At 38.7% G+C, this 22,285-nt stretch overlaps 1 protein-coding gene across 3 annotated transcripts in view; it reads left to right on the top strand.

Annotated features, from left to right (window-relative positions):
* creb5b (cAMP responsive element binding protein 5b) overlaps positions 1 to 22,285 on the top strand; it is a 92,580-nt gene that overhangs the window by 39,458 nt on the left and 30,837 nt on the right. For all 3 annotated transcript variants that reach the window (XM_017721079.2, XM_037537168.1, XM_017721080.2), the window contains 2 exons: positions 12,341 to 12,467; positions 16,372 to 16,482. In XM_017721079.2, the coding sequence (XP_017576568.1) occupies positions 12,341 to 12,467; positions 16,372 to 16,482 (238 nt within the window). The remainder of the gene's footprint in view (positions 1 to 12,340; positions 12,468 to 16,371; positions 16,483 to 22,285) is intronic.

Below are 22,285 nucleotides of genomic sequence, written 5' to 3'. Positions count from 1 at the left end.
GAGCTGATACATACTTAGCACTGTCAAAATGACACCTACTCCTGATCTCATTAAAGTACCGTGTCTGGGACCACACTTCAATTCCACAGTCACCAACCTGGATGATTTATATATTATTGTTTTAGTAGTCACTTTTGATTATTAATTTTGGTCAGGTTTAACCATTTAAACTGCAGGCTTCTTTTTGACTTATTAATCTTAAAGGATATGCGGGGATACTTTGAGCTTTGTAGTTCTGTGGATCTGTTGCTTGACAGACCTGCACCCTGTTATCATCAACTGAGTATAAATCAACTGAGCTTAATCAGATTGAAAGCAGTGGTAAATACCACTAATCCATGTAATGGATGAATAATCATCAAATTTTCTATTTGACTCCGATCAGTCTCACAAGCAGCATCTTTGTACATGTTCTGGGATGTGCTTTCATGTCACAACAAAATGACCCTTTTGTTGACACTAAATACTGTTCTGTACATGCACATAAATTTTGTTTGGATTACATGTGATGTACATGCAGATGTCTTTGTTCCTCAGACTGGCCTTTTGACCCTTTTTTCAATGAGGACATTATCATCTATATACTCACTAATGGCTGCAGTGGACTAATGCTTACTCCATCTGGTTTCTGGCTTTTCTGGGCTGTGGACACCAAGTGAAGTAAAGAGCCTCCACTGAATTAGGAGAACAAGTCATTTTCACTGCTCCACCATGTTTACTAAAGAGTTTTTCAGGCTTGGAATCAATTAAGATTGGCTTTCCTTAAAGCAGCCTGCTTAGGCAGGAGGCCTGCAGCTGTGAAACCAAGGATCCCCATCCCCCCTCACATTTTCCATACGGTTCACCTATATTCCCCCAGCGGTTCCTATCACAGCATACACCAGCGCTGTCCCTGAACAAGAGAACCCTCAGAGACGCATGCTGACACAAACCAGCAGAAAACACAGGAAAATCAAAGAAAAGAACACAACACAGAGGATCTGAGCGTCATGGCTATCGTTATCATCCAGCGTGGGGGGAAAAGGGGTGTCCAAATGATTTGAATGCTCTCGACTTTTCGAATTGCAAACATCTGTTTCTGAGTTGTGTCAGCGCTAAATATGTTAGACATAGCCAGTCAACCGTATGAGATAAAACACTGTACGAGGCCCTCAACCTCTCTTGCCACTTCAGGAGGGGGTTGCGTTGTATAGAAACATGAACCAGTGCCATATGCAATGTAAAAGAGATTTGGAAGAAGCATATGAATGACTTGTAATGGACAAAGTGAGTATGATTAATGCCTTAAAACACTCGAGGTTAAGGAGGCTTTGACAGCTTACTTATAGTCTTTGAATAAGGCTTATTCAACCACATAGCACATAATCTGGTTAGCACACATAACAGCAGTAAAATAAGTAGTGGCTGGTCCTGGACAAACCTTTTACCTAATCACAAATTGCACTTTTATAAAAGCCTGTGTGCTTGTAGATTAAAGAAGTTAGACCCTTCATTTTAGATGTATTGATGGCATTGATGCGTCTCTGAGATGGCACGCCAGACACTGCCACTTCAGTATGTACCAGCTGAAGCCTGACTACAGCATGTCTGAAATTTCTGAAATCTTTTTTTTGGCATATATTCAGCAGCCCACTCCACAAGTTGCTTCATCAAAAGTAAACACTTTTGCTCCATCTCTAACCTGAGTTGGCTTTTTGACACTGCAGTGACTCTGCTCTCTACTGGTTCCCATAGCTTAAATTCTTTTCTCCTTATTTTTATAGTTCTCAATTTAATTTATCTTCCCAGATCCACTCATAATATTTCTGAAGTTTTATGTGCCAAAAATTGGTCACAAATTATGGTTACAAGCTCATTTTCAAACCTGTCTTTATCCCTTAGAATTAAACAGGCTGTTTTACTGTGCCTTTAAGTCAAGAGACCACAGGATGTGAATACAGTATACTACTTTTTTTTTTAAAACAACAGGTATCATACTGAATCTTTTGTCTGTAGATTTTTGATATTTAAACTTCAAATAAATGGTAAATGACAGTTAGATAGGAAGTGATACATTTTCTAATTAAAAATCTACTCATTTACTTACTTATAGAAACCAAACATCTACCTTTTCAATGACGTTAGAATTAAAATATTCAATTGTGAACACAGATCATGGAGAATCATAGAGGAACAGATTGTTGGAATCTCATTGATTTATTGTTTAATTATGACCAAATCCAGTGAAATGAAGAAATCTTTCTGTGAAGTTGTTCATCCTAGTTATGTTCTATAGGACACAAGCTTTTAAGTGATATAAAACATGACATGGTTGTCCCAAGTGATTGAATAGGCAAAGCAAGCTAAGCGATGGAGATCGAGCTAAATAGATGGGCATAAATTCACAAAACTTGCTTTGGACTCTTTAAGACTTCAAATATACATGTACGGAATAGATGAGGAGATATTTTGCTTTTGTGTTTTGGCATTTTTATGGTTACAGTTTAGGAGTTTAATTATTTTCAAACCACTCCTTGTTGCAGCTCAGTGTTAATTGTAGTGATTATCCAGTGTGGGGCTTGGCTTACCAATCCTTCATTAAAATAAATTGTGTGCTGGTGATGGAATTTAACCAATCTTTGATCTTTGTAATGGCTGGGAGAATTGAGGAGACTGGAACCAATATATATTACCAATCTATATATGGAACCAATATATATTACTTTTTAGAGTATTTTTGTATATTTGCATGTATTCTAATATCAGAAATTACACGCAAAAACACACCCAGATTTTGATCCCTTAAGGCAGCAGCAAGCCTAAAGTTTTATTACACACTTCTGTAACTCAAGAATAGCTCAGCCAGTTTGCACTGAAGTCCCTGTAGTTACTGAATTGTAAGCCTAAGTATGTAGTAAGTCCTGGATTTAAATGGATTAAATGATGTGCTTAGGTGCCTGACTTTTGCACAGTGAAATTACAAAAGTAAATATTTTTAAAAAGGCTCTTTTTGCTTGATTTCTCAATGGGTACGGGATTGAACAGTGCATTTTAAAACTTTAAAACTAACAGTGTTTGACTATCACATCAAACTGTTTTCCATGGTATCGGCTCTTTAAGACTTTTTTATGCAGAACTCTACCTAAAAGTTCTTCACCGCTGCTAAAATATGAAGGCAATTATTTGCACAGGAGCTCTACCAGCAGCATGTGCAGTTTAGCAGAGTTCAGAGGTGATGGTAAGGTCAGATCAGCATGTACGGTACAGTTGCTTTCTGTAAGAGAGTGTGTGTGTGTTTGTATGTGTGAGTGTGTGCTACAAACACTCAGCTGTAAAGCTTCTTTAACACCATGAACCATAGAGTGGAGTTATCACTTCAAATACCCAACATTCTAAAGCTCCTTTATACAAAATAGTGTAATACTACTATAACTGCTAATGTAATTTACTGTTTACATATATTACAAAATAATGTAAGGGAGGTTTACAGCTTGTTGATTGGAACCCTTTAGGAAGCTAATGAGTGTAGCACCATGTGTGAAGTTGTTCAAGTACAGCTCCTATTTATTACTCACTCACTGAAATCACACAATTGTTTCTTTCTTTCTCTGTGTGTGTGTGTGTGTGTGTGTGTGTGTGTGTGTGTGTTTGAGTGTGTGTGACTCTGCATACAACTCTGCGTGCATGCTTGTTTTCACACCTCCAGAGACAGAAAACATCCTGAGGTGCTTTTGATGAGTAAAGAGGAAGTGCTGAAATAGCACAGCAGCCAGAGAAAGAGAGAGAGAGAGAGAGAGAGAGAGAGAGAGAGAGAGAGAGAGAGAAAGAGGGAGAGAGCCATCAGAGAGAATGAGGAACAATACTTTGCTTACAGTTTTGACCTAAAAAGAAAGAGAAACATTTGTCATTCCCAGTAGTTTTCTCCCACTAAATGTGTGTTCTCTAGTTTCATTCTCCCAACCTGTCGATGTGTGATTGCTCGTCACTCTTAGTAACTCAGACAGTTTGCTTTGTTGGCCATACCTTAGGATTCAAGCCCTTGGATTTCAAGGGGTTAATTTTCTAATTTCCTTAACTAATGCAGGGAGCAGTCATGCTTTTTTGCTTCTCCCACCTTTTCCCACTCCTTCTGATTAAGGGCTAAAACATGAATATTGTAGATTTAAGTAGAATTTTTTCGTTGATGACAACAATTAATTGATGAAGTAGATTTCCATTGTGGGTTTTCACTGCTGAAAAACAGACTTTGTTCATTTGTATAGTTAATCATGTAATCTTGTGATGGTGATTATAATGACTTATGATTAAGAAGGTATATTCACTTCCCAGGTTAATCAACATTAGGTGTACAATGGCATATCTTGTATGAGAAAGAGGAAGAGGGAGTGTGAGAGAGAGGGAGAAGGAGGAGAAGAAGAAGAAGAAGAAGAAGAAGAAGAAGAAGAAGAGATTGCAGGCGGGCAGGATGTACATCTGAGCTGAATTAGGGTGAGCTCATTGTGTACAGCGCAGGCTTTAATAGTGCGTTTGGAGAGGAACGCCCAGGCCCTGCTCCTTTCATTCCTCCACCGCTGTGTCATCCACAACCCTGAGGCCGCCCACCATGAGAAAGACAGAGAGAGGGGAAGACAGGGATCAAGAGTAGATTGGTGGAAGGCATTACAGGGTGGGGAAGTGAGGAACAGAGTGCTAAAGGTGTATGAAGATGCAAAGGTATGAAGGCATGATGAAAAGAGTGGATGGATGGAGAAAGATAAGAAAAGAGAGACTGATGAAAGAGAGGAGAGGGTCTGGTCAGGTGGAACTGGGTGAATAGGTGGGTGAATAAATGGAAATGTCTAGCAGATCATCATGTCCAATGCTAAGCATCAGCAGTAATTGATGGAGCTCCATCCATGGCATTTGTGATCCAGAACCAACATCAGTACCTGACCTCACTAATGCTCTTGTGGCTGAATGCTATTAAGTCCTACCAGCAATGTTCATGTAGACTAAGGTATTCTCTGAAGAATAGAGCCTGTTACTGCAACAAAGGAGGAATAAACTCAAAAAATACCTTTTTGAAGAAACATTAAATAAACAGGGTTCTACACACTTTTGACATACAGTGTAATGTAAATAGGCTCATCTTACTTATAATGAAAATGCTGCCAAATACTGAGTGCTCTATCCTTAAAGGTAGTAAATTGCATATAGTGCGCTCTAGAAAGATTGCCAAACTTCTATGCCAATAATTCTGGGAGTAAGTAAATAAGTAAGTAAGAATGCATGCTTACGTACTGGATTGATATTCAGGTTAGAAGTGCAGTTAAGGTACTGGCAAACTTACAGAGAAGAATGTGTCCATGTTTTTTTTTTAAGTATCACTCTGTTGAAACTGAAAAACAGGTTTTGGCCATCTGTACTAAACTATAGTCTATTTTCAACAGCTCTGCAACTCTTAGCTTCATGGGCCACCTGGCTCACTGTACCAGCCAGTTGGACAAAAGTGTCACCTTAGTCTGATTGGCTCCGATTTTGATCAACGTGGCTGGTGGGCGGAGTGACTGAGAGTGATGAGTGAAGCTCTTGGGCTGATACACACGCAGCAGTTTTGATTGACAGGTCAGGGCAGTGCTCCTGGGCCAGTTTCAATCACATGAGGACTGAGAGGCTGGCACTGTGCCAGATCATTCTTTCATTTTTTTCAGCATGGAGTGGCCTCCAACTCAGACAGCTGTGCAGAAGTATGTTTCAGAGTGTAATTAGGGGTTTGTTGTAGACTGCAGCAACTGCAGGATACCGCCTTTGGCCAGAGGATTCACTAAAAAAAATGCATTGAATTTACTTGATCAGTTCCGCATAAAATTATGTCTTACATTAATTGGTAAAAGTAGCCTAAACTGAAAGACAAAATGTTGTTTAATGGTGTGTATTTAAATGGGGAATATTATATACATTTGAATCAAGTACATTTTTCTACCTGTTTGTTACTCACAAATGTGTTTTTCCATAAGTTTCCATTGCAGAAACTTTGTTTTAGCTTTGAGATTAAAATGCTATGCTGCCAAGCTGGACTACATTGTTGTTTCTGATTAAAACTAGTCAAGTTGGAAATGACATTGACAAATTTACGAATTCTCATTAGGTTAAAAGGGATTTTTGCAAAGTGTTCTGTAAAGATTGTCCTACCTAGCAACTGTTGCAAAAGAACATATGTGATAGAGGATCAATAGGTCAGTTCAGTCAGTTCATCACTTTTATTTAGGTGAAATACTAAGTGTGGCTAATACTAAAATATGTGTGGCTCTTCAGTCTCCTTTCACACATGCACAGCTTTAACTGTAACTCGTCAAGCTCCAGGACAAAAATACGCCAGGAGTACCCCCCACCACCACCAGCACCTTTACTCACTAATTGTCAGCGCATTTAATAAGGCTCAGACTCTCTCACAAAACATTAGGACTTGATTTATTTGATCAGATTCTCATGATGCCTCCCCAAGCCCTCCCCACCCTCAACACTCTACCAGTTGCAGAAATTGTGGCATTCTCTTTACCCATACTCTCCCCTTTATATCACAACCTCTCTCTCTCTCTCTCTCTCTCTCTCTCTCTCTCTCTCTGTGTTATTAAAGTGGTAAATCAGGAGCAGGTCCTGTGCTGTGTTTACTTGGAGCACCAGGCAGCTGCAAGCTGTTTGGACTCTCTCTGTTTCTCTGGCTGTTTAGGCCCGTTGCCGTGGAGACCGCACCACCGTCTCCCAGCGGCTGGAAGCAGGCCCGGGGCTGTTTTGGTTACATTCACACAGAGTGAAAAAAAGGGAAAAGAGAAAAGTTTCTTGCACCACTAGCTGCTGCCGTGTCTGCTCGAGTTAGCGCTGACCTCACCAACACAACATGGAGAGAGAGAGAGAGAGAGAGAGAGAGAGAGAGAGATAGTGAGAGAGAGCAGAGAATGCAGAGAGTAGCAAAAGAGTGCAAAGAGCTTCAATTGAAGAAAGAGAGAAAAAAGGGAATGAGAGAGAGAGAGAGAGAGAGAGAGAGAGAGAGAGAGAGAGAGGGGCAGGCAGGCAGGCAGGCAGGCAGGCAGGCAAGCAGGGGGTGGGGGGGAGGGCAAGAAGCCAAGAGCATTACATCATTGCTAGAAGGAGGGAAGGAGGGAAGGATATGAGTCAGTGGGCTGACTGTGCCTCTCTCTCTCCCTCTCTCTTCTTCTCTCTCACTGTGGCCTGCAGCCAGGCTGCTAGTGTTGAAGTCACTGAGTTTGAGCCTTGAGATCTGGCTGCATGTGCTCCTTTTAGTTTACATACATGCAGAGACCTTCAGGAAGCTTTACACAGCAGATGGTACCAATGTCAGTGCCTACAGTACAATCCTGAAGATCATGTCAGAAGCTCAGAAAATTACTTCTGTGTTCCATACTGATTAGTCTGACTCATAAATGCCAATATATGTTGAGATTGTTTTATTACATGTACCTGAAAACTGTACTGTGTGTATTAAAAATTAGACTAGATCATATACACTTCTAAAATTAAAGATTTCTTGGCTTAGATGTATAGTCTTAGGAAAAAAAACAAACGGGTGTAGAACTTGTGCTGATGTTGCGTCCAGTTTGGAACACTGTATTGAGTCTTGCAACAGAAGACCAAGTAATTTTACATGCTCCATACTTCATCATTCGACAGTCCATCCTGTGAGCTTTACAGTTGAGTTGATAGTGCTCCTAGACATTTACACTTCAAAATAACAGCACTTACAGTTGACTGGAGCAGCTCTAGCTATACAGAAATTTGTCTAACTTAGGAAGGTGGGGCGTCCTGTGACAATGACACATCAATACACTCTTCGAATGACTCGTTCTACTGCCAATGATTGTCTATAGAGATTGTATGGCTTGGGTTTTATGTACCTGTTGGTGACTAAAAATGGTGTTCACATACTTTTGGCCATGTACTGAGTCCATGACTTGGATAAGGAAAAGAAAAGACTACATTGGAGGGGATGAGAACATAGGGAAATATAAAGAAAGAAATGAGAGTGATGTCAATTCAAGTGAGGAGGCTGTATGTCTAATCTGAGCAGCAAGGGTCATGACTGCAGTGTCTATATGTGTTTAGCGCCACCAGGCCTCTGATTACAATCCCGCAAATCTGCACTCTGTCATTTTGGACATACAGTACACACCTACACCAACACACAAATGCATAGGCTCCCTTTTTCTAGGGCTTTCAAGGAGAACTTCTCAGTGTGTGTTAAATAGTTTGTGTCTGTGTCTCTCCTCCCCCTGGCTCTCTCTGGAGCAGGTGAGTGGTGCTGACAGCAGGACCTGTACAGCTTCAAAAGCTGCTTTCTTTCTCTGCAGCCAAGCTCAGCTGCAATTAGGAGGCCTTCCTGCCCTGGGCGCCTTCATAAGCACAGAGACGGGCCCGTGGAGAGCTGTCTCTAAATCTCTTTCTCTCTCACCCCTTGAAACCTCCCCCCTTTCTTTTTCTCTCATTCTCTCCACCCTATGGCTAGCTAACTGGCCAACCTTGTTTTTTTCAGCACTATGTTGCCCTGGTTGAGGCCCAGAGTCAAGTTAAACTGAGTTATACTGCTGGTTTCTGCCAGTGTAATGCTAATGCTAGTTACTCTGCTGCTGAATTCCACGTACTTCATTACAGTATTGCAAAGTTTAGTTTGCCTTACACCTACTAGCGAAAAATAGGGTCAGACTTGAAGTATTAAGTTAAATTCTGTAGAACCTTTTTTAATTTTCTTAACTTACTTTAGTCAAAAGTTTTGTACAAATTCACACAGTGCCCACAGCCTGGGGAAGATGAGGTCTTCCTGCTCTCAGACTTCTGCCCATGGAGGACGGTGGTGTCACCAGGATTCATACTCATGATCTCTTGATGAGTTGGCAGTTAGAGAGTTGCACCACTCAGGAGCCACACAGTGTTCAAGAAGGAATGAAAAGGTGAATTAACTCAGAGCAGTGTGACCTATGCTTGAATAGTTGCTCATGCCCAGATAAAGAGCACTGTATGTACTAATACAAAGAACAGTTACCTGTCTCACAGATATCCAACTGCCTGATCATCAGGAGCCAAGAGATTGTGAATATGAAACCTGGTAATGCCTCAGCTCTCTGCGGTCAGAGCCTTCACACCTATCACAATCTGCGGGTGATGATCAGACAATGATAAAACTTAGGAAACAAATGAGGAAGAATCCAACCCAAATACAAGCAATGTCAGCTTATAAGTGGGCAGCCACATTCACTGTTTATTCTGAGTGATTGCAACTTAAACTGTATTTTGTAGACTTAAGTAATGGCATTTTCCAGTGGGCAGTGCACTACAGTGTGCGACCATGCATTTTGTTAAGGTGTACCATAACATTTGCTGAATTCGGTTACCCTTCTTGCTGGACTACCAATCATGGCAATAGGGTGAGCTAGTAATGGTGCACAGAATCATCATGTGGTGTCCAAAAAAAAGCTAACCAGAATGACTGTCTGTGACTCTTTGCATAAACCAGAGCTCCTTCGTTGTTGCTTCTGTTGTTTCAGTTTACTTTCGATCACATGAAAAATCGGGTGGCCACACCAGATAAAAAGAACACTGCTCGCATTACATTCAGTTCTATAAATAAGGAGAACTTTTGTAAATAAAAGCTATGCAGAAGATTGGCCTAAAATTTAATGTTGACCTATTTTTGAATTTTTACATTGCATAATATTCATTAGTGTGGGTTACTTAAGAATGCATAGTCTTTGGCGAGGTGCAGGCTAGTACTTTCAGACACTGGTGAGGTACATGTTTGTGCAGACAAATATGTGGCCAAAATATGGCTAAAATATGACTAAAAGTGTGTTCAATTGAAGTTCAAATTCTGTGTCCATTCTGTGAGAGAGAGAGAGAGAGAGAGAGAGGGAGAGAGAGAGAGAGAGAGAGAGAGAGAGAGAGGGAGGGAGGCAGAAAGAAGAGGGGAGCTGTTTCAATCATGTAGTTAGCATGTCATACAAGTTTGTGAGGGGCCCTAGCATGGATTGTGATGGATTGGAGTGCTGGACACAAATGACAATATGTCAGAATGCTAATGGCTATGTGTGTATATGCATGCATGTACGTGTGTGTGCACGTCAGCAGTGCAATTGCTGCCATTTAGCCTGTATAAATACATGTATTTGTTCAGGTGAGGAAAGTTTCCCTCTTTTGCCCCTCACCCTCCTCCGCTCTGCTGTCCGTCATCTCTCTCCTCTGGACTTAATGACGTTTGCCATCTCCAGACATTGATTATTTAGGCTTGCTAAACACATTCCTGTTATAAAATTAGCATGCATGCTAAAATCTAAGCATCCACAAAGCCTGTTGCCTAATGAACTGTAATTGTATTGCCTGTAGCAGGGCAGCTGTAAAGCTTTGGTTTTACCAGCCAAATAATTGATGGCAGTTGCTTAAATGACATCATCTGAGCGCCTGTGCTCTATAGTGCAGCTTAAGCAGGGCAAGACATGCCAGAATTCGATGTGATTGACTCGAAAGTATAGGCTGTGCAGAAGCCTACTTTGAGTGGCTTATTGATGTGGGGAACTAAGTGGAATGGTCTGCCAGTCAGGAAGAAAGCGAAAGAAAGATGCTAGCAATCTGAGGTCATGCTCTATTACATATTAACATATCTGTAGGATCAGATTAAAAACTAAATTTCTGAGGCCTGAAGTGTGTCTTCTCAGCATATTGTGCTGATTGTATGGAGAGCATGTGCCCACAGCTGTTTAATTGCATGTAGGAAAGGGATTGGGGCCAACCTGCTATAGTTTAAAAAATGAAATTACATTAAAAGTGCATAATAGCAGTCCAAGTTTGTTTGGATTTTTGGATTATATACAGAATTTGCTTGATGATAGCCTAGAAGATGTACATCCCTTCACTTGTGAAAAATAAAGAATCCTAAATTGTTTATGGCTTGGACATGTGGTTCTAGGGAAAAATATCAACTGTCATTGAACCTTTATTATGTGGAAATTCTTTAAACATTTAGAAAGTTCTTCACATTCGCAGATCGCAAAGTTGTTCTTTAAAGACCCAAACTTTTCTAATAGGGAATCAAAAGTGGATATTCTGTAGCATTGCTCTAAAGAACTCTTTTTGGCAACTTTATTTTTAAGAATGTGGTTTTAAATTTTGTTGGCTGTCTTGAGATAAAGTTCCTTTTAACCCAAAATAATCAAATAAGTATTATTAATGAATTGGTTCTAGGGTAGACATAGGCTTTTGGGCTAGGCTTACGTGTCAAATTACATGTTTTGTTTTGTTTTTCTTTTGTTTGTTCATTTGTTTTCTTCTAAGTGAAATTAACTCCAGTTAACACATACATTGAGCTAGTCAGAAAAACAAAATTAGTTTCCAGATTTTCCCTTGATGTTTTCCAGTCATTGCATAGATTTGTTCAGCTCCATCAGCAGCACACCTGATTCAATTAATGAAGGATTAAAAACCGGATACTGGATGATAACACTGGTACACACATAACACACATAACACTGGTCTTCATCAAGGAGAGATTTGGAGATGTTTAAGTAAATGTGCTCAGATTCTTAAAAACACAGTGCATAGTTTATTTGTTTATTTGTACTCAGTAGTGTTTGTTTGAAAACTCACCAGATCCTTACTGCTTTACATGTTTTCTCAGATGCCTAAAATTTTTGCACGGTACTGTATATGTAAGAATAGAAACATATGAGAGTAGGAAAAAAAATAACGGTGTGTTTTCTGTGCATTGTGCGTGTGCCTGTAATATGCATTATGTAAATGAATGGATATTCCGAAACGTTCTCATACGTGTGGAGACCATGTTATGAGGAAACAGTGGAGCAGAATGATGTATCATAAATATCATATCATTTTTAGCACCTCAAACCACAAACCACTAAAGCTAAAGATAGGGAGTGGTAGGCTACCTCTAAACAATCAACAATCTAAGACCTTAAGAATTGAGGAGAGACCTCAAGAATTGCAGTTGACAGCAAAACATACTTTGATATTATTACTCATATTAAATGTGTAGCTTCTAAGTGTGGGTTAAAGCAACAGTGCTGTCTCCAAGACACTACAGTGGAAATCAATATTTATCATCACAGCTTACAGTTGAATGAGAAGTTGCTAGACAGAGGATTGTGACAAAGTGAGGGAGTGGAAGTGGAGGGAGTGACTTCTTAGAAAGGCCAACAAAAATGGGAACTCGCACTTACTGTGAAAATATGGCCTAAATTCCCTTACGTTAACGGAAGTTTACATCATTGGCATCTATTAAGAGTGACAATAAATATGTCTTTTGTAGCATCATTTCACACCTCTGTACATCTGTCTGTCTGTCTGTCTGTCTCTGTTTCAGCCCAGTCCCTGGTTCTCTGTCATCGCTGCTGCACTTGAGAAACAGACAGCGACAGCCTCTGCCTGCCTCCATGCCTGGCACACTGCCAGACCCCACCATGCAGGGATCCTCCGCTGTGCTCATGCCCGTTAGTACACAAATGCACATTCACTCACATTACCATTCAGTAGTTTGGATGTCACTTCTCATTGTCATTTTTCTTGTTTTATATACAATAACAATCGTTATTCGTCACTGTCCAAAAAAACTATGTTGCTCCAAATGGTAACTTTACAGGAGCAGACAAAAACATTCCTTACTGTTAATGTACATTGTAAAATTGTTGGTTTTTAACAGGTTATTCCTGTGTATAATTTAAACAGAATTTTTCAGTTTCTGCATGTCACTGTTACTTTTCTGAATTTCCAAGCATGTGTTGCATGCCGGATAGTTTACCTGTTACTCCACTACAGCTGCAGCAGAGTTTGCACCAGTCAAATAAGATTAGAGGAGAAATGCTCCTTCATACTAAGAGCGAGTATGTAGCTACTTATTAACCATAGTGATGAATTTAAAAGTGTTGTTAATAAGATTGTAACTATGAAAATGTTAGATATAGTAGTAACTTATACATGTGGCTACAGCATTGAACATTAGTTGAAGTTAGAATAATTTAAGTATATGTTAAGTTAGTGGGCCAACTGGCTCAAATGAGAAAATAAAAAAAACATTTAATTATAATGAATCTGTTTTATCTTTCATTTGCAATGACAGAGAGTTTTTAATGTAACGATGAGGGCAGGGTTTTCAGAGGTTTCAGATCCTTTTAATTACCTCTTATTTTCTTATTTTTAAATCAGTTTTCTTCATAGTAAATATTTTTTTGTGTATTTGTTAACTTATTTTAACTTATTTAAAATTTTGTTATTTGATCAGGGGTGCCGATACCTTTCCATGCAACTGTATGTACTGCTGTATGTTACAATATGATATTCTAGAATTATCTGTTTATATTTTTGCCAAGTTATTTGCCTCAAGTTTTGGTCAGCACTTTTGAATCAAGCAAGTTCAATTCAGCGCTTTTTTCTGCATAATGTGTGTTTTACGTCCTACAGAAAGCTACTTTCCATAATAAATTTTAAATCATTTATATTTGTTTTGTTAAACCATGTTGTACTACTTTCTCTGTCATTTTAGAATCATTTCTAACTCAGTGTGTCATTCTGGGCACATTTAAAGTTTCTAAAACATTTATCCATCTTCCTACTGTTTATTAATTGTTAACTAAAGGTTAAGTTATGAAGTTGCATAATTTCAAACCTACATAGTTTCAAAATATCATCATACTATAATCATTTTATGATTCTAACATTTTGACTGGTGAACATTTGAACAGCAGCATAGATCAGTCTATGTACACAAAGCCACATTTACATATTGACACATATGGTCTGTCACAGTCAGACGTGTTACAGTATAATTCAACCAAAAGTGTTAGAAACCAGTGTATTAGTAGAGATATGCTATTTGGAAGGTAGCAGATGTGATTGACTAGCAGATGTAAGCCACACTAACTTCCATTCCTTAATATCAAGGTGACACAGATATGATGCTTCTCACATTCATTCTAGCTATTAGTATCACTACATTTGTGATCTAATTGTTCAAATTATAATATATTATTCATTCAGAAGGTGATTTTTTTTTTCATTTTACTGATTTATACTCTATATTGTAATCTAAACACAGTGACATTGGTGTGTAAAAATAAAATTCAGTCTTAAAATGGCATGATTTAAGCTTCCATGCACAAATATAAGTATACACACACATACCATTCTCTCAGTCTTTTTTGAAAGCTGTAAAAGATTTGAGGCTCTTTTTCCCAGGGCCTAGCACATATCAGTGACTGTTTTTAAGAGGAAGCTCTCCTGGAGTATAGATTTCTACCCCAGCACCTCCTATATTAATTCTTTTCTAGTAAAGTCAATAAAAGTTGGATGTACATATAGTGCTAGAGCGAGAGTCTGTGTGTGAAAGTGCTGAAAGTGCCTGTATCATGGCTCTAATGACACATGTTCTCATTGTAATTGAAGACAGCCCATTCTGACAGAAGGGGAGGATAGAATCTTGGAGCTAATTGAATTAAACCGGGACAGTTTTTCAGCCCAAGACTGACATCCCAGGAAAGGGGTGCAGTGCAGGGAAGATATTTTTATACCAAATATTCCTCAAGTCATTACTACAGGCCACCCAGGCCAGGATAATGTTGACCAGAGGAGGTTGTGAGGGGGTTGAACCAAAAAGGAGGGAGGACACACATACAAATGTACATTAATACAATGTCAGAGCCTTTAAATACAAGTTATTCATTTTTTTTAGCATCAGGAAAAATCAGAACATACATTTAACAGAAAATACACAGAAGCCTTAACAACTAAACATAATAACTTATTTAGAAGAGGTTTTTTTCAGTATTTAGTCTTGTCAGGAGACTACATTTTTGAAGAAATCTGTAGGGATATTCTTTTCCACTCCTCCAAAGTTCAGTCTTAGAAGTTAGTTGCATTTTCTGCTTCTCACGATCTAAGTTATCTCAATTACAAATTTAGACTCATCAGTCCTTAAAACCACATCTCAGACATCTAGTTTCGGTGGTACAGGCCAAAGTTCTTTCTTTTTGTTTATTTCCTTTTCTCAGTAACAGCTTCCTGACACCTACACATGCTTTCAGACCCATAGGGTTCATTTATGTTTCCACAATGGGAGAACAGACAGAAACACTTGTGAAGCAAGAGTGGAGCTTGATTTCTTGTTGGGGATGGTCTCTAACTTTCGCACAGCACTGAACACAAATATATGTGTCTTACATGTATTTCATATATGTTGTTATCTATATATGATAAAACTTTTTTTCAAACCCTAATCTTAACTTCCACAAACAAAAAATTCTTTATGAAAATTAAACATTTCTTTGGTTTTCCTAGAAAGTCAGAACATTTTCGTCCTACAAGAGTAAGCAACACACACACACACATCCCCCCGCATCTCCCCCCCCCCCACACACACACACACACACACATACACACACACACACACACACACACGCATACACAAACACGCATGCACCCTTAGTGGACTCACAGTTAACTGTTCACACCCATAAGCTGCCCAACACCACCACCAGACCACATCATGCACCTCAGGCTCGTGCAAAAGCCAGAAGACCAGGTGCTATTTTGTGCCTCACACCCCTGCAGCATCAGACTTCCTGTGCTATTTTCCCTTTGACTGCTGGTCTGTTCACATAGCTCAAGTGTTGTGAAATCAAGAACACACTAAATGCACCCTCACATACACACACACGCACACACACACAATATGCAGTCAGTGATGCATTGAACTTGCTTGATTCAAATGTGCACATCATTTACAGGTTAAAAAATATAAAATGACATCAACACAATGATTGTCAAAAGTAAGTAAAATGAAAGAAACAGTGTTATTGTGGTATTGGCCTTTGTCAAACTAATACCACACAAAGCTACAACATGCAAATCACTCTCTAAGTGTTCTTGTTTTTTTGCATGCTAGGAGCATCATGAGCTCAGATGTTAGAGTTTTTGTCTTCGAATAGCTCTAGACATTCACATGATCCAACAAATGTAAATCTTGATCAAAAATAATACACGCTGAGTTTTAGCCAGGTCATGTCAAAGGTTCATCTGTGTGCTTTAATATATTGCAAGGTGTTATGCTTGCAGTATGTAGCAGTGAAATCACAACATGGTATGTCCTTCAAATATGGTACAGCTTTGATACAGGACACTCATATAGACACATATACACATATAAACACTTGCAAATCTCATAGAGGCCTGTCCTTCATCATGCTTTGCAAAAATTATAGCTCCATTCCATTTCAGTATTAAAATTTTGTCTGCATTCTGAAAATGTGTGACATTAGCCTCACTGAGATGGGTAGGAGATAAGCACTGACAGGTGTTATATGTGTCCTCTGTTCATGTTGTTCTGCTTTACTGTTCACACAGATGGAGAGACAAATGTCCATGGGCTCCAACATGATGGGCATGCAAGGCCCTACCCACAGCAGTTCCTGCTCCTCCCCCCACGTCCCTACCATGCACTCAGAGGCAAAGCTGGTAAGTCATTCAATTCATGCATGCATACTCACACAGATATATGTATGCAGAACACACAGAGCCTTTCCTTTTTGCCATTTGTGCTAAAAAAGATCCACTGCTTGAAGTTGCGTTGAGTTCTTAAAGGGCTTTGATTATCACAAGTATACATATACTGTTGATGGCTGTGTTGCCTGATGTGTATCTTCATGCAAAGAGCACATACCAGTGTTTCTACAACTTGTTAGCACTAGTTTAACTGTGCTGTGATATAATATGCAGCATAGCAGCCAGAGTGACAAGACAGAGGAAAAGAATTAGAAGGACACACAACAGAGCTTTGCAGCATTGTGTTTTTGTGTCGTGAAAGCTTATTGGACGATTTTAGTGCAAAGTGTCTTACTGTGCTCAAACGCTTCCAACTGCTGTGATTGATAGAGTATAAACGTACCATTCCTTAACATATAAATATCTTGTTCTTTTGATGATGTTTAATTTTTAAACTAAAACCTTTATTCATATTTTAACATAATTTGAGAACACCAGTTGCTGTTTACACTGGGTCAAAATGCTACAATGGTCGAAAATGACAAGAAATAAAATATTTGTAAATTAAGTTTGATTGAAATGTTTACAAGATTTTGTTCCAACAGCTACAAAATGACCGTATTAATATCTGTATGTAGAAAAGGAGATATTATTTTTTTATCTGAATTTGAAGAAAAGTTATAATTTTACATACAGTTCTGTTTTCTGTTTTTGACATGCTTTTGTCATTTATTGACATATATAGGAAACATACTGAAAAAGTCAGAAGTAACAGCCAAAATATGCCAATACATGTATAATTCATAGTTTAACTATACAATTGTAAGTAATTAATATGAAAATTCTACTCATACATGGAATAGTATACCCAAAAAACAGAAATAGCTTCACTTCTAAGAGTTAAAGTTTCCACAATGCACAGGCACATTTTCACTTAAAAACCCTGGATTACCTTGTGCTTCATTCATATTCACACTGAGTTCAATGATATTTTCCAGTCTGCCCTAAGGGCCAAGCATGTGCACCTGTAATTTCACTTCAAATACATCCACATGCATATATCATTCTCTAAGGCAGCCAGGGAAGTTTAAATTTCAGTATCACAGGGGAAGCAACAGAAATAAACCGCCCATTCATTATTATTGTAATAAAGAGGATCTTTTCAGTTTGTCCAAACTAAGCACTGTCACTTTTGCGTGGAGAACTACAGTAGAAACAAAATATGGAAAATTCAGGTGTGAATTTATGTACATATGTCTTTCGACCTAATTAGGACAAATTTTACAAATCAAATAACACTTTAGGTTTCGTCAAACCTACTCAAGTTTAAGGATGTTGGGCCTCATTCATTCTCAGAAATTTCTTCTTAAGACCCACTAATGCAGTTTTCATGAAGATTCTGACATTCACCAGTGTTTTCTTATCTGGAAATTTTAAGTGTGTGTGTAAGATCACAGTCTACACACACTCAAGAGCACAAAAGTGTGAACAGTTCTGTGGTATAACAACATGCCATGAATCTGTCATAGACTTTTCTTAGAACCTTTCTTAAGGACAAAACTAAGAAAACATATTTAAGATATTAGTGAATGAGGTCCATTGAGTGTATTGCAAATTTTTAATTGCAAACAGTTCAGTTAGTTTCTTCTGACAGCTTTTATGAGGAAATGTAAAACAACCACAGCTGCAGTTACACTACAAATTTGTTGAACATGAATTAAAATTTGAGTAGCTTCACTCTACATTGACCTAGTTGCTGTTTTTGCTCTATTGCTTGCAGTGAGTGGATCATACTTGGCATACTTGGTAATTAGATTATAATCTGGGAATTGTAAGACTATTTAATACTCCTGTAATCATTGTAGATTATGAAATCTGGCGGAGAAAAGAGATAATTACTTTCCACAGCAAGGAAAAGCATTATGGAGCACATTTAAACAGACTGGGATTGAAAAGGGGGCAAAGAAGCGATGAGAGAAATAAAGAGAGAGAAAGGCAATGCAAGTGGAAACAAAAGACCAAGGACAGAATCCATTTGCGTGTGTGTGTGTGTGTGTGAGACAGAGAGAGAGAGAGAGCCCTAACCACTCACATTCTGACCTCTCTCTCTCTCTCTCTCTCTCTCTCTCTATATATATATATATATATATATATATATATATATATATATATACATATATATATATATATATATATATCCTTCTCTCTCTCTCTCTTGTTCTGTCTCTCTCACTCATATTTTGTCTCTCTCTCTCTCTCTCTCTCTCTCTCTCTCTCTCTTTCTCTCTTACTTACTCTGTCCTTCTCTCTCATGTTCTCAAGATTGATTGCCCTGTGTATTTTTTAAAACCCTTCTCTTGTCCCCATGGTAACCGGCAGGGGGAACATAATATTAGTCTAATGTGCTGTCTTATCGCTCCCCTGGCTCAGAGCCAGGCACATCCTCAGAGCTCCCCCTCTGATTTTAATTCAGCTAGAAATGTGCATCTCTTCCTCTAACAAACACACCAGTGCTAAGAGTTCCCCTCACTTTGAGTGTTTTTTTGATGTATAAACTTACTGCACTAGTTATCAATAGGTCTTCTGGAATTAGTCTTCTTAGTTTGTGCTCTGCTGGTCAGCAGAAGATCTTTCAGGGGCAGTAATACGGGTCCCTTTAGTAGCTCACACATTCATTAGAAGAAGATTGAATCATTAGAAGAAGATCTGTGAAGTGTGCATGCAATATGCATACCACAGAGTCAGTTTTCCAGACAGAGATTAAGTTTAATTGTCTTGTAAACCTGATTGACAGAGTAATTTAGGCTGAGACTAGGCTTAATCTCTCTATTGCTGTGTAATCACAATGTGCAATCAAAATACTTTATTTCTGAGACCTTTATTTCAGTATTATCTAATATGGAAAAAAGTAAAGCATCATAATACTTGAAGGCATTTTCACAATAAAGAGTTTACAGACTGTATAATTGGTTCTAATATGTATTAATGGTACATGCATTTGTTTATAAGTGCTGATGATACTCAGAAAAGTGTACTGTGACATTATTTATCTCAATAATGATAACATATCTTCATATAGCCCACCCGTCAATACTAATCACTATTGTCTGTACGTTTTGATGCACTGCTATAATAATTTAAATAAAACATTACAGGTGTCTTTGATTTTGCTTTTTTTTATTTTAGGTTTCACTGAGTTCATAAACTTGACTGCACAAAAGTACACAATAGTCCTTTTTTTACACTTCACACATAAAGCACTGCAATTCAAAGATAACAGAAAGCAACATACTATTGCTAATTATCTTGCCCTTTTTTAAAATCCGTTTCTTGTGTAATGAATCATTTTTCTGCACCCATCTGGGTTGGATGGTGGCGGTGGGTGCTATCGAATGACCCCCGCACTGATCAGAGCCATGTGTCCCCCAGCAGCCCAGCCCAGTCCAATCGAGCGCTGCACACAGCCCAGATCTGCCTTAATCTCATTATCCAGAGATGTTGACTTACTCCAAATGGGAAATATCTCCCCTCCACTGTAACCCCATACTCTGCCCCCCTGGCCACCAGAGAGGGAGAGGGAGAGGGAGAGAGAGTCAGAGACAGACAAAGAGAGAGAGAGTCAGAGAGAGAGAGATGGTGGGAGGCACAGAGCAAGAGAGGGAGAGAGTAAAATGTGGAAGGTGCAGACAGTGAGGGGGCATATATACATTTGTCATGCAAGAAAACCTGGAGTTTTTATAATAATATATATATAAACAGTTACCTGTTTGTACAAAATAATAATATTATGTTCCATTAATCATGACATTTTACTCACTGAAAAGGACGTCTGCAATGTTTACATGAAAAAATAGAGATACCTCTTTTTATGGAGAGTAATGACTTATATTACAATAAATACAAATAGCAATATTTAACTACCTGTTTTAATTTAGTATAATGTTACGTTGTGTTTTTACAAGCTAAAACATGCTGACTGCCAAGATAAATAGTTTAAAACACTTTGTGTAGCTGCATATGGGATGCATGTAAATGTATGACTCCACATTCTGAGATGTGTGTGTGTGTGAGTCTGTGAGTGTGTGTGTGATTGTGTGATTGTGTGTGTATACCTCTACTGCTGTACAGTGAGCTCTGCTCCAAGGTTGATGAGGCTAAATTGATTTCGCGGTGGGTTGGGGGGTTTCAGGCCTAAATACTGCATGAGCTGCTGCTGTCCTCATGGGTCGGCTATCAGGGCATTAAGCACACACACACGCGCACACATGGGCATGCAAAATATTGCAGCATATCCACGTGCACATTTATCATCAGGCATGCGTACAACACTCACAAACAAATGCCATGTTGTATTAATATACCAAACAGTGATGTTACATTGTGATATCAGTGTGTTTGTGTGTGTGTGTGTATATGTAGGAGAGAATGTGTTTTGTTTTTGGGAATCTGAGCTCAGAGAGGAAGTTCAGTTGGGAATGCTCATTCAACTCCAAACATGACATCACACACCGGGCCATCTAACACCACACACGAGTCAACATCTCCTCACAGCAAGACATACTCACACACATGTACAGGTTTGCACAATCACTGCTGCAACGCTTTCTCCAGCATCTGTCACGTACGCTGCTTTTGTGTGCGCGCCTGGCGCCGTGTGTCTGCTTGTGTGTGTGTGTGTGTGTGTGTGTGTGTGTGTGTGTGTGTGTGTGTGTGTGTGTGTGTGTGTGTGTGTGTGTGTGTGTGTGCGCTTCAGGATGCGAGTGGTGTTTTTGTTCACCTCTGCGCTGGCTCAGTCTGGCTTGTTTGGAGAAATGAATGCCTGTGTGTTTCTGTGGAGAGGGAAGCCCAAACACTCTCTTATCTGTGGGAGTAGAAAGTCTGTGTGTCTGTGTGTGTCTGTGCCAACTGTATAACGTCAGGCTGGAGGCAGATCGAGTTTCAAGTCTTCTCTGCTCACAATCTATCTCTGCTCTGAGGGGCTTCGCTCTTTAACAGCCACAATCACCACTAGCGCTAAGGACTGGGTGTAGTGGTTCTGTGCCACAACTGTTTCCACAGTCATGTGCTTTTCTTTTAAAACCCTTTAACATTCACTGACCTACAGGTCCAGACTTCTATTATCCTAATGTTTAATAATAAATCAGTAATTTTACTTTGTTTTTCATGTAAATGTTAAGGCTTATAATATAGATGTCTGAGAATGTAATGGGGTTAAGATCTAGACTGTTTAATTGTTAAACCTTTGAAGTCACCGCCATTGCAGGCAAAAGTAGCATGCCATAATTCAATATTAATATTTCATAATACTATTTGATGTTATTTCTCATTAACCCCTTAAATGGCTAGGGCTCAACAGTTGGCCCAAAGTTTTATTACACACTGCTGTAATGCTGTAATCTAGGAATAATTTATAGCCAATTTGTTCTGAAGTCCCTGTAGTAACTGAATAATAAGCCTAAGTATGAAATGATCCTGGGATTTAAAGGGTTAATGGCTCTTTGAAACAAGCAAAAAGATTCTAATAGAATTTAAACTAAGTCGAGGAGTTGTTAAATTATGATTTAAACTTGATTTGATGAAAAGTTACAGTGGACTATCTTGTTTTGCTGAAAGATTTTTTTTTTCCATATTTGGCATTTATTGACATTAAAACAAATGAAATAAAAAGTCTTAAGACCCAAATTCAAACCTGTTTATCCAGATTGCGAAGTGAAGGTAAATTTAATTCCTTATGTGATTACTGATGTATTAATCTTGTAATTGTGTACTTGCATTT

The sequence above is a fragment of the Pygocentrus nattereri genome, chromosome 3 (assembly GCF_015220715.1).
Source record: "Pygocentrus nattereri isolate fPygNat1 chromosome 3, fPygNat1.pri, whole genome shotgun sequence".
NCBI classification, from domain to species: Eukaryota; Metazoa; Chordata; class Actinopteri; order Characiformes; family Serrasalmidae; genus Pygocentrus; species Pygocentrus nattereri.
The sequence above is the reverse complement of the archived record's forward strand: the minus strand, read 5'-3'. Positions and strand labels throughout refer to the sequence as shown.